The following is an 18,154-nucleotide window of genomic DNA, read 5'->3' as shown; positions in this document are numbered from 1 at the left end:
TGCGTTGTTCCAACACCTTTTTCTTTCTGCAGATTATTCACACCTAACAAGCACTGTGGGTTTGTGAGGAATATGTTCTGTGCAAACCCAGTACTTATATTTGTAAACATACGCGTTTTTTTCACACCCAGCTGCATCTTATGAAATCGGGTTCTTTTTCTCTGCAAAAGCACACAAAGCAGGGTTTCTATTTTAAGTGACAGGAGAAAACCTTATGTGGGGAAAAGGTGAAGCTCTTGTTCCTTTGTAGACCCTCTTTGCTGCAAAGTAGAACTATGGTTAATTTAAGACATTCCCTTCAAAGTGGAAGACAGTGAAGGGAAAAAAGGGGAATGTGTTTCACAGAACAGCACAAAGCGTATACAGTTGGGGTCACATGGTCTGGGCATCATTCCCAAATTATGAGCTCACCGCCGCATGTCAGTGGTCAGCCGGTTTGTGCCCAGAAAAGATTCAACCTCGGTGAGACGGTGCAATTTTAAGCAAATGAGCAGAACTCAAGGTGGCATGGGAATCAGCAGTGATTTATGCACTGCAGATGGCTCAGAGGGCAAAGACAAAAATCATAGAAACCGGGGAGAGAAAACTAACAAGTTCACAGGTTTAATTAGACTTTTAATTATAATGTACAGTTTTTTCTTCTTTTTAAATGAAACCTGTTATTAATGGGATTGTTGCTGAAATGGCACAATAGGAGTAACATCCTTTTAGCATTGAGTGTCCTGCAAAAAGGAGAACAACGGTGTTAAAATGCACAGACTCGCATTTTTGTTTCATTTAGAGGGTTCATTATGAGAGGCTCTGCAAAAAGGTTATATACAGGGGTTGGACAATGAAACTGAAACACCTGGTTTTAGAACACAATAATTTATTAGAATGGTGTAGGGTCTCCTTTTGCAGCCAATACAGCGTCAATTCGTCTTGGGAATGACATATACAAGTCCTGCACAGTGGTCAGAGGGATTTTAAGCCATTCTTCTTGCAGGATAGTGGCCAGGTCACTACGTGATACTGGTGGAGGAAAACGTTTCCTGACTCGCTCATCCAAAACACCCCAAAGTGGCTCAATAATATTTAGATCTGGTGACTGTGCAGGCCATGGGAGATGTTCAACTTCACTTTCATGTTCATCAAACCAATCTTTCACCAGTCTTGCTGTGTGTATTGGTGCATTGTCATCCTGATACACGGCACCGCCTTCAGGATACAATGTTTGAACCATTGGATGCACATGGTCCTCAAGAATGGTTCGGTAGTCCTTGGCAGTGACGCGTCCATCTAGCACAAGTATTGAGCCAAGGGAATGCCATGATATGGCAGCCCAGACCATCACTGATCCACCCCCATGCTTTCACTCTGGGCATGCAACAGTCTGGGTGATACGCTTCTTTGGGGCTTCTCCACACCGCAACTCTCCCGGATGTGGGGAAAACAGTAAAAGTGGACTCATCAGAGAACAATACATGTTTCACATTGTTCACAGCCCAAGATTTGCGCTCCTTGCACCATTGAAACCGACGTTTGGCATTGGCATGAGTGACCAAAGGTTTGGCTATAGCAGCCCGGCCGTGTATATTGACCCTGTGGAGCTCCTGACGGACAGTTCTGGTGGAAACAGGAGAGTTGAAGTGCACATTTAATTCTGCCGTGATTTGGGCAGCCGTGGTTTTATGTTTTTTGGATACAATCCGGGTTAGCACCCGAACATCCCTGTCAGACAGCTTCCTCTTGCGTCCACAGTTAATCCTGTTGGATGTGGTTCGTCCTTCTTGGTGGTATGCTGACATTACCCTGCATACCGTGGCTCTTGATACATCACAAAGACTTGCTGTCTTGATCACAGATGCGCCAGCAAGACGTGCACCAACAATTTGTCCTCTTTTGAACTCTGGTATGTCACCCATAATGTTGTGTGCATTTCAATATTTTGAGCAAAACTGTGTTCTTACCCTGCTAATTGAACCTTCACACTCTGCTCTTACTGGTGCAATGTGCAATCAATGAAGACTGGCTACCAGGCTGGTCCAATTTAGCCATGAAACCTCCCACACTAAAATGACAGGTGTTTCAGTTTCATTGTCCAACCCCTGTACCTCCAATTGGTAACGCTCTTGGCATCTACATTCGCTTGACACTCACATCTCAGTAACTTGGAATATCTTTATAATGTTATTTTCATTTGGGGCTGCATGGTGGTGCAGTGTTTAGCATTGTAGAAGGTCCTGGGTTCGACTCCCGGCTGGGGTGTGGATATAGAAAGATGGATTGATGGTTTTTTCTTAACTAGTTTATTTTCAACGCATTGAAAGTTATGCATTCATTGCCCAAATAGTGTTCTGTTTTAAATGTTTATTTTAAACAGTTTTGGTGATTATAGCTATTTAAATGTGACAAAAGACCACAAAATAGTTTTTTCATTACAAAAAGGTTATGTCCACACAAACATTTGGAAGGTTTACTTGAAGGTTGTCCAGCAGACACTAGGGGCTAAAATGACTGAATGGGGGTGGTCAGATAAGTAGATTCCCATTTGGCAGAGTTCAAATTACTTTCAGTATTGAAGGGAATCTTTCTGCACTGAACATATTCTCTGAAACACATATTTATAAAACCTTCCTGTGTGAGAAAACACACAAAGAGTCTTCTCAGATGTGTTTTTGTATTGCATTATGACCGTATTAGATTAAAACAACCATGAAAACTGCATTGTTGACAGATCAAATCTGGACTGAAAGATAAATAAACACAGTTTTGATTTGTGAAATCTGTATTCTGTATATGAGAACAAAACCAAAGAACACCTGGCACAGAGTGAGGAGCTCACCTAGGATAACATTTATTTAAGGGTCACCAGTGGCTGTATCTCAGCATAATAATGGAAAACTGAGTGGAAGTGACAAAGTGTGGTACCAAAAGGTTCACAGGCAATGGGGACAGGCACGACCTGGAGAAGATTGTGATGCAAAACCATTCAAAGGTTGTCAGATATTCACAAGGTGTGGACTAGAGCTGGAGTCAGAACTTCAAAAGCAAGATATTTGCTGTAACTTTCACATTTTTGGGGGTTTGGGCCACTGCTGAACTAAGACTTCTTTTCAGATAACATTTTGAAGTTTATGTGGACATCCAGGTCCCAGAGTCTCGAAGAAAACTAAAGAGGGACAGAATCCAAGTTGCCTAAGGTCCACTGTGAAGTTGGGGAACCACCTCATTTGCTGGTGTTGATCTGTTGTGTTGCATTAAGTCCAAAGACAGTGCTGTCATCTACAAGAACATTTTAGAGCATTTCTTGTTCTGCTAACAGGTATTACAGAGATGATAATTTCCTTTACCAGCAGGACTTGTTCAGGGAGGTCTGTTATTAAAGGAACCTGGGCTTCCCAAAGACCTCAGCAGTGCCACATGCTGATCCCCTCCATGCCATGCTTCAATGATGCAATAATTCATGCAATAGGAGCCTGAGCAAGTATTGAGTGCAAATACTGAACAGTGGATGGACATAATTTTTAGTAGGCCTGCATTTGTGTGATAAAAAAACTGTTTTTATTGGTCTCATGTAAATTCTAGATTTTTCTTAAATTAAATATTGGGGTTTCCCAATCCATAATTATCCAAATAACACCTGAAATATATTACTCTGTGTGTAGTAAAACTATTTAATTTATTAGTTTCAGTTTTTAAATTGAATTAGACAAATAAACAAACTTAATAACTCAATAATTTTCAAATTTATTGAGATGTCACTTAAATCCAGATTCATTGATCCAATAGGCTTGATTCAGAAGCAGCTAATGGCTGCTGTGAGAAGATCCATGGCCAAGGCAGACTTTTATCTTTTAAAGAAACTCCAATCTCTTAAATGCCATAGCAGTTTGTGTAAGCAGATTATAAACCTTTGTTTGCATTTTATTCTAAGTAAATAACCATTTGCATAGAATCCAGTCATTAGCTACACAGAACTTACAGGTAGGAGGCTTCCAGTGGTGTTTCCATGTTAAACACATACTGAGACTGGAATGTAAAGTATTTCTGGTCATCATAAGTGTCCGATATAAAAGTAGCAGCCAAAATATTACAGTGCTTTCACTGAACACTATTTTAGAATTTAGACAAGCTCAGTTTTATTTCAGGCAGTTTCTCTGACTGAAAATGCTTCACATGCTTTGTTCTCAGAAAGGGTTTAACTTCAGAAGATTATTGTTTGTGCACTACCTCCAACCTCAATTTCCTTTAAAAAAAACAGAATTTAATTATGTGAACATATTTGCCAAAAGCAACAGATGCCACTTTTTAAGGGCACACAAAAATAACTTTTGCATAAACTACTGTAATATTCTTTGGAGCTGTTTTTAAATGGGGAAATCCCTTTTAGTTTTGACCCCTCTTGATCCAGACCTTAGCTTAAGTTACCTACTGCAGGGAAGATGTTAACTGCTTATAATATTTGAATAGAACCTCACTTATGAACCATCCCTTTAAAAATATATGAGTTTTAAAGTAAGGCCACCACATTATTTTAACAGATATGCTAGATTTGGTAGTTTAACAGATAGTTTAGTGATGCCGTAAATCTGCTTGCACAGTTAATGTTAACAATAGGTTATTAAGGATTTGAGTTTAATTAGTTTATATTTTTCTTACCAAAAACGCAGAGAAAAATTAGCATTAGCAATTCTTTAACCGCCAGCTATGTGTTGATCATTCAATGATGTGCACATACCCAGTGGAGCTCATTAGCAGTCTCAGTGTGTACCATTTCTGACCGTCAGAACACCTTAAAACAGCCCCACTTGGCTGCCTGTTGGACATTCTTGGACACAAAGTCTCTGAAAATAACACTAAATTTAAAGCATAGTAGAATCACATAAATCAGAACCCTTCACATGCAGATGTGGTGTTTCCAATTATCTTCTTTATTTTTGATGAGGCTCTAGCTATCTATAACACTATCACACCTACAAAGGTTTGAAGACAAAATCTAAATCTATAAATGTACCATTTATTTATTTTGAGGATATTTGGCAATCACTGTGTAACATTTAGGAGAATCTGTAGTTAGTTATTCAGAAGCTTTTTTTTGCATTTCACAACAGCAGCAATGAACCTTTTCTTAGATAGAATTATTCATGTGCAATGCAGCTATACAGTTGAGAGAGAATCCATGGTGGTTATGTAAGGCTATGCTGCTGTCAGACTGTAATAGCACCACAGAACCCTTAGAGCTCTATGAGGAGATGTTTTAGTAAACCTGGTTGTTTTTTTTCTTCTGATTGGATTCAGTGAAGCATTCCCCTGGTGTTTTTATCTGAAGCATGCTTTTTTCTTCCTCTATTCATGTGGCCTAATGAAATGAGGCAAGAATTTAAAAGTTTGGTCTTTTATTACTTTTGTGATGCAGAAATTCCTGAACCAAGTTTATTGGTCGTTTCCTCTGGATACCTTTTGGAAAACCTACAACAATTTGGTGATTATAGCAACATTTATAGCAAACGTTATGTAACAGCCACAAGAGAAGCAAATATTGCCCTTTAGTTATATATTGGTAATAAAAAAGTGTTTTTTATAATAAGTTTATTATTTTACTTGAAATCTATCCACCCTTACATTTACCCTGCAAGATTTAACAGGACAGTTCAGTCATTTGACCCTCGACCTTTGCCAGTAGACGAAAGAAGAAAGGTATTGTTAAAAGAAAACCATCTGAAGTTGCATTTACAGTTTGCCTCAAATCATGTGGAAGAAGGTGCTCTGGTGTGATGTAACTTGTATTTTTAGCCTACAAGCTAAATCGTGACATATACATACAAGTTTAAAGTAATCTTTTATTTTACCAGCTAATTTTTTTTTTAAGACTTGTACTTGCACTAATGGCCTTTAATCAAAGTAGTCAATGAGCAAATGGATAGAGAGAGAGAAGGGACAAAACATGCAGCAAATGTCCCGAGGTTGGAATCAAACTCGGGATCTGTATTGTGTGTGGGGCACCTGCTCAACACACAGTGCAGAGTGGCCCAGCCAGAGTCCCAGTGCAAGATTAGGGTGATTGCAAAGAGACCTTCCTACCGCAAAGACCTGTAGCTCATTAATTATCAAAAGTAGCAGTGAAAACAAGATTGTTCACAATTTAAAAAAGGGTTTTATTTCTTTAATGCCAATGGTGAGATTCCTGTGATTATTGAGAATTGCTCATTTTCAATATTCCCTTATTTATAAAATGTAAATAAAAACAGATAAATGATATTTTCAAGGTCAAGGCTCATTGCATCAATACACCTGTTAGATTTTTTTACTTTCTTTTGATTGATAGGGTTTCTGTGTGTCTACAGAACTGAACTGACACTGAACGTTAATTAAGGAACAGAAAGATGGGAAACAGCAGAAAATTGAATAAAAAAGTAAAAAAAAAGAAAAACTAGGATTGTGCTAATAAAACACATCGCAGCACTATAATAGTGGAAAAAAGGTAAAGGAAAAATGAAATGCATCAAAACATCAAAATAAAATATTCAAAACTTTGTACTAGAATATCTAAGAAAAAGTTGCAAAAATAGTGCCATCAACCACCATTTTGTACAAAGTCAGCAGTGGTAAACATTCCCAAAATTATCTCCATGTTCACATCATCAGAGTAAGACACATTGAGGTACTGAACCTGACATAATTACATTTTGAAATTCAATTGTACCACTGAAGAATTAATCAAACAGTAAGAGTAAAATTTTGAGCTTTTAACGTGAGCCAACATGGACTTTACAAATAATGAAAGTTCTGCCTAAGTGTTAAAGGTTATCAAACCAAGAGCTTAGAGCTTAAACCTAGCTGGAACAAATCAGACAAAACGATTAAAATGTTTTGTGCTTCAAGCCATTCCAGAGTTAGAGAGGAGTGCGGACAAAATGCGGGTCTCACTGCCCTCTTTGGTCCTCGCTGGGACGATTTTAGCCAAGGGGAAGAAAACCTCCAAGGAATTCGGCGTGACAGAGCGATGGATGGAGAGAAAATGGGAGGAGCTTACCTCAACTGCAGCGGACTGATGAGTGAGAGGGGAAAAATAGGGAGGGTGAGTTTGAGATAAGGAACAGTGATGGAGAGAGAGAGAGGAGAGAAGGGGAGGGGAGGGGAGGCAGCAGCTTCCCACTGCAGAGCCTTTCATTCATAAAGTAGCAGAACTGCATCTGGACACATCATTCTCCCCTCATCATGCACCCACACACACCCCTCCTGAATTTTCCTTCTCTGAGCATTCACCCACAGTGCATCTCAAGCTGTTGCTCTGCTGAAGACACACACTCACACACGGATTCCACTCAGTGACATGCTTTCGTTAAAAAACAACCTCATCACAGACTCTTCGTCACATCTCTCTGTTCTGCCTTCGGGAATGAAGACTTAGTTCTGTGAGGAAACTGAAGGAGACACCTGTAACTGACGAGATGACTTGCTGCTCCTGATTTGGGACTCTCAAAAACAAGCAAAAAGGCTGCAGTGGGATCAGCAGAATCAGCAGAAACAACAGCATAAAGGTACAGATGGAGGCAGGCATGACTTCTTACTTCTGAGTAACACACTGAGAATAAAAATCCTTAAACTTCATACATATTGCAGTTTAGTGATGCTTTAAGTCTGGTGAGACTTTTGTAAACAAAGCTGTTTCCTCAACTCACTAAATTTTCATCTTTCTAATGATATTTCACCTTTCCTTCTACTTTCTGTCTACTGTTTATCCTTATCTCTTTTCAGTTTTGTTGATATTCCACAGTAATCCCACACTAACTGCATCATCCTGCCTCCCTCTCTCACATTGTGGTCCACATGCCTCCTCCACCTCCTCTTGTCTCCCTCTCCTCCGTCCCTTTTGCTTATTGTCACACAGAATCTCTCCCATCTTCGATCCCTTGCTCTTTCCGAGGCGCTTTAAACATTCTCTCGTTTTCTCCCTGTCAGTCCTCCCGTCATCCTGGGATCTACGGAGACAAGCGGGGTGCCGGTGTCGGCCATGAAGATGGTTAACGGGGGTGGAGGAGGAGGTGGTGGGGGAGGTGGAGGAGAAAAAACTGCTTTCTCCTTTAAAAAGTGCTCTGCCTTTCAGTTTGTCAAGAGGAAGGTGAGTTTTCTTTGGGATGATTTTTATGACTTTGCCTTTTCATGCACCTAAACATACAGATGTTCCCAATCCCTCTCTGTCAGAGTGTGTGTGTGTGTGTGTGTGTTTAAGTGTGTGTGCCAGAGATGATGTCATAGTCGAAGCTAAGCCACTCTAATCAGGCGAAAGATTGAATTCACTCTGAGTCGGTGTGTACAGTGTGTGTGATCTCTCCTTGGATTAACAAGCATGAAAATCCTTCAGTTCAGCCTGGTCCGGATCACCCTGAACATGATTCTGCTGTGTCGTCACAAAGACAGTTTCTTAAATGTCAAAATCTGCATGTTTTTTTTTTAATGACTGAGCATTGATATTGCAAAAAATAACTTGTCAAGAAATAGCACAAATAAAACTTAATTTAGAGCAGGTTTTAATGCATATTTTACCTGTACAATAAGGCATTTGAACAGTTCACTGAAAAGTTCAAGATCCACAAAAAATATTTACTAAACCAATATGGTGTCATTTATGCTAGTAAAGAGATAATGTGGGTGTGATCTGATGATCTTCTGATTAGTTTTAGGAAGTACAAACAAGCCAAAGGATTTTCCTCTATATGGCCTTTGGTTATTATTTTTACCCCACAGGCCTATCCACAATTTGTCAAGCATATGGATGGTGCTCTGCTCAGATGAGACAAAAAGTCAACCTCTTGACTTAAATGCAAAATGTTGTGTGAGGTAACACTAGCCATCACCCTCAACAAACCATCCCCACCGTGAAACATGGTGGAAGCAGAATTATGCTGTGAGAATGCTTTTTTCAACAGAGGCAAGAGAGGTCGTGAGAGATGATGGGTAGAAGGGTGTAACTAAATACTGGAGTGGACTTGCCACCTGTGAAGGGGGGACCCTGCCTCTTGCCCATGGCCCCTGCAAGAAAGACTGGAAGTTTGCCTTTCAACAGGACATAGCCCAATACTGCCAGAGCTGCAATAGAGAAGTTTCAATCAACAAATAATGTAAATCTAACTAATAATCTGTGACAAAACTTTAAAATTTGTCTTCATAGAGGCTGACTGAGCTATTTTTTCAGTCTCTACATGTGCAAAGCTGGTAGAGGCATAACATAAAAACAATTGTACACCTAATTGCAGGGAAATATAGCTGCACAAAGAATTAACTCAAGGGACCGAAAACAAATGCACAAAACATCTATTTTCATTTATAAAAAGATGTGAAAACCATGTATCCCTTCCTAGTTAAAAAAAAGCCTCACTTTTGTGTGTGTTTTACATAAAATCTTAACAAAGATTTATGTAAAACACCCTAACAAAATATATTGGAGCTTGTGTATAAAATGCGAAAACATTTATGTGGTATGAATACTTTTGTATACCAGACCATGTATAAGAGAACAAATAGACTTAGAGGATAAAGAAGAGAAATAACTGTGGCGGCCATGTCAAAAATCAAGTTTATGTTCAGCGAAAGCATCAAAATCAGAGAAAACTTTTTTTTTTATATAACAGAAACATCTCAGCATTAAGAATGCAGCACCCTCTCTTTGTTGCCAGATATTTTTGTTTTAAAATGGTCCCAGTGGTAAAAATCTCCTCATTAAAAAGAGAACCGAGCATCCTCTGTTTCCTTTAGCTGGAACGACAATAACAAAAATACATTCTTTAGCTTAAGTTTTTACAAGGTCCATGAAAAACGACGTAAAAATCTTCAGAGAAAACTAAGTAAACAAAAACACAAATAAACCTCCTCATTACATGTTTCAGCTACCATTAACTGCAATGACATTAAAGCAGCATTTTCCTTTGAGTCTTTGTGTGGATTATGCACTTCTTTACCCTGCAAATTGATTCTTAAACCAAATGATCAAGGATAATGGGTTGTTCTGGATTTGTGAACACACTTTATATGTTATAGTTTCTCATAAAACTTTAATTTTGTTGTTGAGGAGAGAGGAATTAGTTTGGTCATACCACGCTAGATAAAATACCACATCATTAGAGAAACAACAATGGTGATTTCTTTACATTTGAGGATTTTATGTTCAGATAAAGATTTATAGATGGCTATGAAATAAAAGCAGAGTTGACTGAGTAAAAAGTGAGGCAATGCATTAATCGGCTGGAGGCTTGTTTGGCTGATGAGCTGAAGTGTGCTGCCTGCTGTAATTATACCGAGCTTGACAAGCAGCACAGCTCTTGCTTTCCCTAATTTGAATAATTTACTGGTGAGATCAAACAGTGTCTTGACCGCAAGCGGTAAAAGGAAGGAAACGACTAACATTTCTTAAAGCTTGTGAAAAATATGTGGACTGAAGCATTCATTCAATTTCTGTTCCCCTTCTGGTAAACAAGAAGCATGTGTTTGCCTTTAAACTGAACAAGATCACAAAATATATTAAGTATGTTAGTCTCCTCTTATGTGTCACTATCTTTCTGTCTATCAATCTATTTAATGATCGGTGTGCTCGCACTCCATCCTGGCAGCAAGAATAAAAAAATCCCGGAAGCTTTCAGCCAAGTGTGAGGTCACAGCTCTGAAACAGAGACAATACTTGCTGTGATTCAGGGTTGCTTTTCTCTCCATCTTGGTCTAAACAAGCCTAATTTCCTAAAGAAGTGAGCAAAATTCCAGATTGGAATCTGTAAATTTCTAATCCCAGAATAGTGAAACGATGGAAGGAAATCTAACATCGATATAAACTACCGGTTGTAGAACGGCTTTCTCACTTAATGGGTCTCTTTATTTTCATGACAATTTGAATTGTAGATTCTCACCAGAGACAACATGGAATTATGAAGTGAACCAAAAGTGTGAAATAACTCTAAACATTTTTCTATTTTGGATTATCACAAAATAGCAACCCTTTGCATTGATGACTGCTTTGATCTCTTGGCATTCTCTCCATGAGCTTCATGAGGTGGTCACCTGAAATGGTTTTCCAAAGAGTCTTGAAAGAACTTCCCAGACCCTTACTGAGATACGGGCCAGAGGTTAAAATTTCAGTCATTACAGCAAAGGGTAACTGCTTTATTTTATGATTTGGGGTTGTTTGGTTTTTGGTTGCGGGTTTTTTCCTCATATGTTTCTCACAGTTAAGGTTTTGAATCATGCTTCTGTTTATTATTTTCCTGGTCATGCTTTAGTTTTTGTCTTCTAGTTCATGTTTTGTCAAGTTAGATTTTTGGATCTGGTTATGCTTTAGTTTCATGTTTTTCTAGTTATGTTTCCATTAGTTTGTATGCTTGAATTTCTGTTCTGTCCTGTCCTGTCCTGTCCTGTCTGTCAATTAACTTTATTCGGTTCACCTGCACTAAGCAAATCAGTCTCCTCGTTTCACCTTGTTCTTGCTCCATATATACACCTCTGTTCCGTTCATTCCTCGCGGAAACATTTTGGATCACTTTCTCTGTTCATGTCTTGTCCTTTGATCATGCCAAGCCTGTCTTGCCAGCCTGCCCATGTCTGTTTTTGCCTTCACCGTCTCTAGTAAGTTTTGTTAATTAAACCTTTTCACTTACCGTCATGCTGCCTGCTCGTCTGCATTCTGTGGTCCTCCGTTACACCGCACCTGACACTTTAAGGATCCTAAAACATAACATATTTTAAATTATTTTAGAATTGTTGGTTTGCTACATAATTACATGTATTCATTCACTGCTTTGATGCCTTCTTTGAAAATCTACGTAAATCTTCTTTGTCTTTAGATGTTAAAAACCGGTAGAGACATACCCTGAAAGACAAGCAGCTGGAAAAAGTAACTGGACCACACTTTTAAGATTTGTATGTAAAATGCTTTGATAACCATTTAAAATTATGCAATACTATGTGTTAATCTATTGCAAGACAAAGCGGAGTACTGTCCTGTATTTGATAATAAAGTCCAGGACTCTTTCTGAGGATTCTTGCATTGGTTTGTTTTTATTTCAGCTATGCACTGTTTGTGGATTTTGCCACTCTTGCTGTAGTTGTTTATGCTTTCACCTGCTGGGGAGTTTTTTCTCTACACCAAACATGGCTTGACATGCTGTCTGGCTACCCTTGACTTTAGGCTCCCAATCTCAACATGTTTCCGTATGTGTGTGTGTCTTTGTGTGTGTGAGTCCCAGCTGTCTGAACTTGCTCCGTCACACAGGCCACAGCCCCGCGGTGTATGTTTACTAAGTGTTCAACACGCGCAGCAGGATGAGTTTTCTCAAAGCCTCCTATTAAAAAGCTTTTCTATCCCTGTCAGTCATGTGCTTCTGTTTTTGTCTTTTTCCTCTTCACTTCTATTATATCTTTCCTTCATAACTGCAAACACTTCACTTGCCCACATTCACCTACGCACCTATGTTTTGCAAGTAGTGGCAGGGGTTCTGGGGAAAGAGCTGAGTCACTGTGTGTGCCGTTTATATTGTTCCTCATGTGCTGACCTGCAACTGTGCTGTGTATATAACACTAGTAAACATAATGTACTGAATCAATACTGGCTGCACATGACTTCACATCTGTTTATAATATGGCTCTGGCAGAGTTTAATATCTGACAGTCATCAAAGCATCAGATCAACATGATTTGGTCATTTGTGTATGTCAGTGTGTGTTCTCATCTCTCAGGGCATGGTTGAACTTCTTTTAAGTATGTTTTTGTGATCCTATGTAATTTGGAATAGCATGACAAATTGCTTTGACCTTGATCAAACACTACAGCTTGCAAGGCTAACATTGCATATGTGTGTGTTTGCATGTGAGAGGCAAACACAAGTAAAGGTGAGATCAAACAAGAAGAAACTGCATTGATATTATGGTTTCCTGTGCAGGTACGGAGATGGATGTGCAATCCCAAGATAAACGTGGAAAAAACTGAGGGGAAAAACCTTCTCTATCCATGTCCAAGGTGTCCACTGGCTGAGGACCTATGGTACACGCACTTCCCCTCGCCGTACAGTTGCTGTCACTACACAGGCCTGCAGGGATGTCATTACTACCACCAGGAGCCATGTTCGCCCTGTACCAAAACTGGCCAACCCAGCGGGCATGAGAAAGGCAAGGCCTGCAAGGTAAAAGATGACCAAACAGAGGACGTTGTTTGTGTTCTCATGACTCTGTGTAACAACCATTTTGTGATGTCATTCAGACATACTATCACCAGTTTTTACTTTACAGGGTCACTTAAAACCACAGCGCGGAAGGCAGCATAGGATTTACTGTTTCTGAACTGCTTCAGGATTTTTATTGATCATTAATGGAATTTTATGATTTGTTTTTTATTAACTACTCATTACCTTTAATTAGAAAATGTGATTATGTGACTAAATACGACCTACTAACAGAAGGTTGGTAATAACTATTTTGGTTTAATCAGGGGTCACAATCTTTCTTTTTTAATAGGAGTCAGCTAACCCAAATTGGAATTAGAACCACAATCTATTCTAAAAGGTTGTCATATAACATCTTTAGAAAATGATAGACAGTTAAATTGAATGATAGACTATATCAATTCAGTATGTAATTCCATAATTCATTGAAATACTGATATGCAAGGGGTGCGAAAGGGGGCGAAGCGGCCCAGAGGTTTTCTAAAATTACATAATGTACAGTACATCCCTCCAGCAACCTACCCACTTGCTCAGAGTAAAAAATGTTTTGTAAGAACTAAGTTTTTTTACTTGTGTTCTCTGTTTAATGGGCATTTTAGCAGGGAAATGTTTTTCAATCTATAGTTCAGCCATCATCTGTGTGTTATGGTGCATTTCACAAACAAAAAGGGGCCTTTTAAGAAAATAGAAATTGGATTTTGAATATGCTTAAGACTGTTGGGAAAAGGTCAGTGGCTAATTTGACCAAATATTGAACATACTTAGGGACTCTAAATAAAATGAATTAAATCAGAATTTACAATTTATTTTAATAACTAATAACATTTTCTGTCTTCTAAACATCTAAACATCAGCCTTATGTGCAATTTAATCTGCTTACTCTTACCGACAGATTTAGTGTATGGTTCAGTGTATGAACAAATCCTGAAGTTCTATGGGATCTGAGTTGTTTGTTACAGCAATAGATTACTGCTTTTATATTCTGCTTTAAATAAGTGAATTAAATGACTAATGAGGTATAGATTCAAATAATTACTTATCACATTTACAGCAATGCATGCAACATCTATCCTGATAGCAAAGAGGTGCAAATCAAACTGTTTTGTGTGCTAAAAATACTATGATCTCCACTTACTCCAGCATGCATGTAGTTAGATTATGGGAGGCAACAGCAGGCACAGGAACAACACACAAACTCCTAAAGATCCAAGCCAAGACTCTAGCTGATAATGTCATTGCTGTTTTTGAAACATCCTGCTCCTCATAAGTACATTAACCTCTGATTTTGTCTACTACTACATCTGATATGTACACTGATTGAAAAATAAGCTATACTTATCTTTAAAGAGTATTTAACCAATTGTAGGAGGTATATGAATGATTAGTAAGGACTTTATGTTCTATTTCATATTGTCTGTGATGCAATGGCAGTGGCCACCCTCTCATCTGCTGTTTGCGCAAGCAAAAATGTTTCCCCTCTGGTCTGCAGGTGGAAAAGGTTTACGAGCCATAACTTCATTCATTTCTCAGACATGCCTCGGTTAACCTATTAGCATTACTGAAAGAAGCTAGGGAAGCAGTGGGTAGTAAAAGGATTGCAGAAATTGTTTTGTTTCTCTTTGTCCTGTCTTGAGGCGCCACCATGATTGTTGTTATGTAATACAAACACAAAAGCAAACAAAATACTGAGGTTTACTGCTGCCCACAGTTGGTGAGTGTTTCTAAAATGGACAGTAGGAGGCCTGCATTCAGTCAGAAAACATGAAAATGTCAACAAAAGCCTTGCCTTAACACATGCTACTCTAATGTCACCATATTGTGGCTGCAGCTAACCTTCTGCTTATCACTCATTGCATCCATCAGTTCACCCCGCCTTTGTGTCTGTGTGTGTTTTTCCAGTTTCCTTGGCGTTAAGAGGGAATGAGTCATCATCATCCCATAGAGAATCTAAGCCACACTCTTTCAGAGTTAAGGCTAGTTCTGCTGTCTGTACTAGTATTAAGATGTTTTAGAAAATCTATTGTCCTTCCAATCCGCTCCTTTTTCCATTTTCTTCTAGTTGCTTGTGGGTAGCGTCTTCCACCCACACCCTATCTATACCATATAGTATGTGTTGCCAAAGAGATTGTCAATGATTTTTGGAATGGGGTTCTAAATACAAGCAGGTATGCTTGTCTAACCTGTTGAAGATCACTTTTCATATTGTATAAATCCAGACACTAGCTGTTCCCAGACGCTGAAGCTAATAGCTAGTTCGAGGGAGGTCAAGACCAAAGAGGAATTCTCCAATCTTAAAAAAATGTGAATGTCAAAAACCTCATGGTGGTATGCAATAGCTACTTTATGAACCTTTAAACTATCGTCACAACTGAATTGCAGGGTTATTTAAATAAATCATGAACTCACAAAATAGAGGCTGGAGGCAGTGTGCCACCAATGATCTTCCTGTGTGAAACACACGCTGAGAAAGAAACAGGTATTTCCAGTGACCATCCAAAACAAACATGAGGACGATGTTAAGGTTAATAAAACTGCATTTTTATGAACAGCTGTGAAATTGTTGAGCTCTTAGTTGTTTTATGATGGTCCACTTTGGTTTTGCAGACTAGCCGTTAGCATCATCCTCCAGGCAATGGCGATTTCTGATAGTGTTGTGGTTCACTGTGTAGAGTGCTATTCTATCAGGGCGCATCACCAAGTACCAAAAGAACAGAAAAAGCTATCTCTGTCATATTGTTATATTTATATATAAGTTTTAGGCATGAATGGATGAAGCAATATATAGGAAAATCAATTCTGATCAAAATCATTATAAACTGATCTGAGATTGTTTAAAACAACCAGTTCACTGCTGCAGCTTCTTTTGGATTTATATTAACTGATGACAAGAGAGTTATCTACTGCAGGGAGTCTATAAACTACTTATAACCTTCTAACAGCATCTCACTTCAAAACTCCTGATCTGTCTCTGTAAAATGGATGAATCTGTCCACAGTGTCTCTTATCTGGGAAAATAAGTTATGAGTCTGCAGAAATATTCGGTGTTGCATTGAGATTAGAACATGCTGCACAGAGAACCCAGTGTTGATTCTATGCTCTATAGTGCTATAGAGCATTGTGTGAATGTGTGAAGTCAGGCCTCATAAATGACTGACAGCCTCACATTTATCTCACATAGCAGCAACCTGGGCAGATGTCCTCATCTGATCTTGCACCTTATTTTCAAATATTGCAGGTCAAATATTGTTGTACATAAACACAGTATGACATCTTTGAATACTCTGTCCAAATGCTTTGGAAGTCAGCCCCTATAAATGGTTTAGTAAACACTTTCAGAGCTTCAAAATAATTTTACTTGTAAGTCGCTGCTTTCCCCTGATGGAGCCCACCCTCAGCATGACACAAATGCAAATGAGCAAGGTTTCATTATGTAATTTATCAGCCCATCAAAGTAGATTGTAGCTGTCAAAAAGTCAGGGACTTCACAATGTCACTGATAACTGTAGGTAGTGTTCATTTGCTTTGCTCACTGTAGCTTCTCTGATTGTACATCTTGTTGTGTTACAAGAATTTGTAATTTTTTAATCAGCACTTGGCAGCAGATGAGTTGTTGTTGTGGTATGTTGCTGGAGAACTGGAGACCTGGATATGAACTGAAATTAAACTTTCTTCAAATCCATGAAGACATCTGAATTAATACACACACTTTTAAAAAGCTTTTTACTCTTGGGAGAGTAAATCCTACCTGACAGATTTCCCGATCTCACCTTTTTCTACTCCACATTAAAAAGCCAACACAGCATCTTTTACTTACAATTACAAAGTGTCAGCAACATTAAAAATGCAAAAAAGCTCGTCCCACTGCTCTTTAGCTGTCACCTCACCGACACTTTTGATGACTGCCGGTAGAAAGGGTTTCTGTAAGTAGAGGGGAGAATGGATCTTGAAAAATTAACAAGAATTTCTGGTTGTAATGCTGGAGCTGATGTGAAAGACGTAAAAAGAGGAAACAGAAGCTTAGAGGACAGCTTTATTACAAACCAGAAGATGATGCTCAAGCTTGCCATATGCCCTGATGCTGCTTAAGCATGAAGAGGAATCAAAACTATTAATCCTCCTGAACAGAACATACTGTGGTGTTCAGTTTACTAACCAGACTGCCATACACTCACACATAAATGTAATGTGAGCACAGCCCTTCCAGTAATCTCTGGAATCAAGCCTCTACTGTTCCTCATGTTAGACTTGATCAAAACAAAAAGAACATGAACTCCCACTAAGAGCTCCTTGTCCTGACATGTGATCTCCCTCTTTTGCAGTTTTTTCTTCTTTACCTCTCATTTCCAAAAATCTAAAGGCGATGTCATGCTTCGCAGCCCTCACTGCCCACTGATATTTAAGAACAAAGAAAACAACATGATAATATTTCCATGTGGATTAACTACACTCGACACATGTAAACATGCAGGAACACACTTTGTACTTTGTTGATGAAAACCTACAGGCCTAGCAACAGTGCCACCATCAACAGCTCTGAAAGTAATAATGCTGTTTAGAACTTTTATGGTGTTTTCTGGGGCAACGTTTATCCAATAGATTTATAATAAAACTGCACTGGATGGGATGAAATATAATTCTTGAACCTATAGAAGTTCAGAGTACAACAGATTAGCATTTAAGGGTTCATATCTGCAATGCAATCATCATTGTAGACTGGGGTTGTAACAATCCATCCAGCTCACCACATAGAACAATATACAATTTTGGGTACCAAGAACCAAGATGAGATTAAAACTATATTTTGGGAAAACTAAGAGTGTTCATAATCAGTGTAGAATATTCCAACGTATGTTTGACTACAGTAGTCAATATACTATGATTTTCAATGTTGCCTAGTTCTAAGATTACAAATAAAGAAAAATGGTATGAGTTTTAAACAATTCTGTTCAGTGTAAAATTAGCTAGTTCAGG

At 38.6% G+C, this 18,154-nt stretch overlaps 1 protein-coding gene across 1 annotated transcript in view; it reads left to right on the top strand.

Moving 5' to 3' along the window:
• The first annotated feature begins 7,174 nt into the window (after positions 1-7,174).
• The window catches only part of sgk1 (serum/glucocorticoid regulated kinase 1), a 40,046-nt gene continuing 29,066 nt past the window's right edge, over positions 7,175-18,154 (top strand). The window contains exons 1-3 of the mRNA XM_047388174.1: positions 7,175-7,523; positions 7,945-8,104; positions 12,905-13,144. Coding sequence (XP_047244130.1) covers positions 7,997-8,104; positions 12,905-13,144 — 348 coding nt within the window. The 5' untranslated portion in view covers positions 7,175-7,523; positions 7,945-7,996. The remainder of the gene's footprint in view (positions 7,524-7,944; positions 8,105-12,904; positions 13,145-18,154) is intronic.

This window comes from Girardinichthys multiradiatus, chromosome 15 (assembly GCF_021462225.1).
Source record: "Girardinichthys multiradiatus isolate DD_20200921_A chromosome 15, DD_fGirMul_XY1, whole genome shotgun sequence".
NCBI classification, from domain to species: domain Eukaryota; kingdom Metazoa; phylum Chordata; class Actinopteri; order Cyprinodontiformes; family Goodeidae; genus Girardinichthys; species Girardinichthys multiradiatus.
The sequence above is the reverse complement of the archived record's forward strand: the minus strand, read 5'-3'. Positions and strand labels throughout refer to the sequence as shown.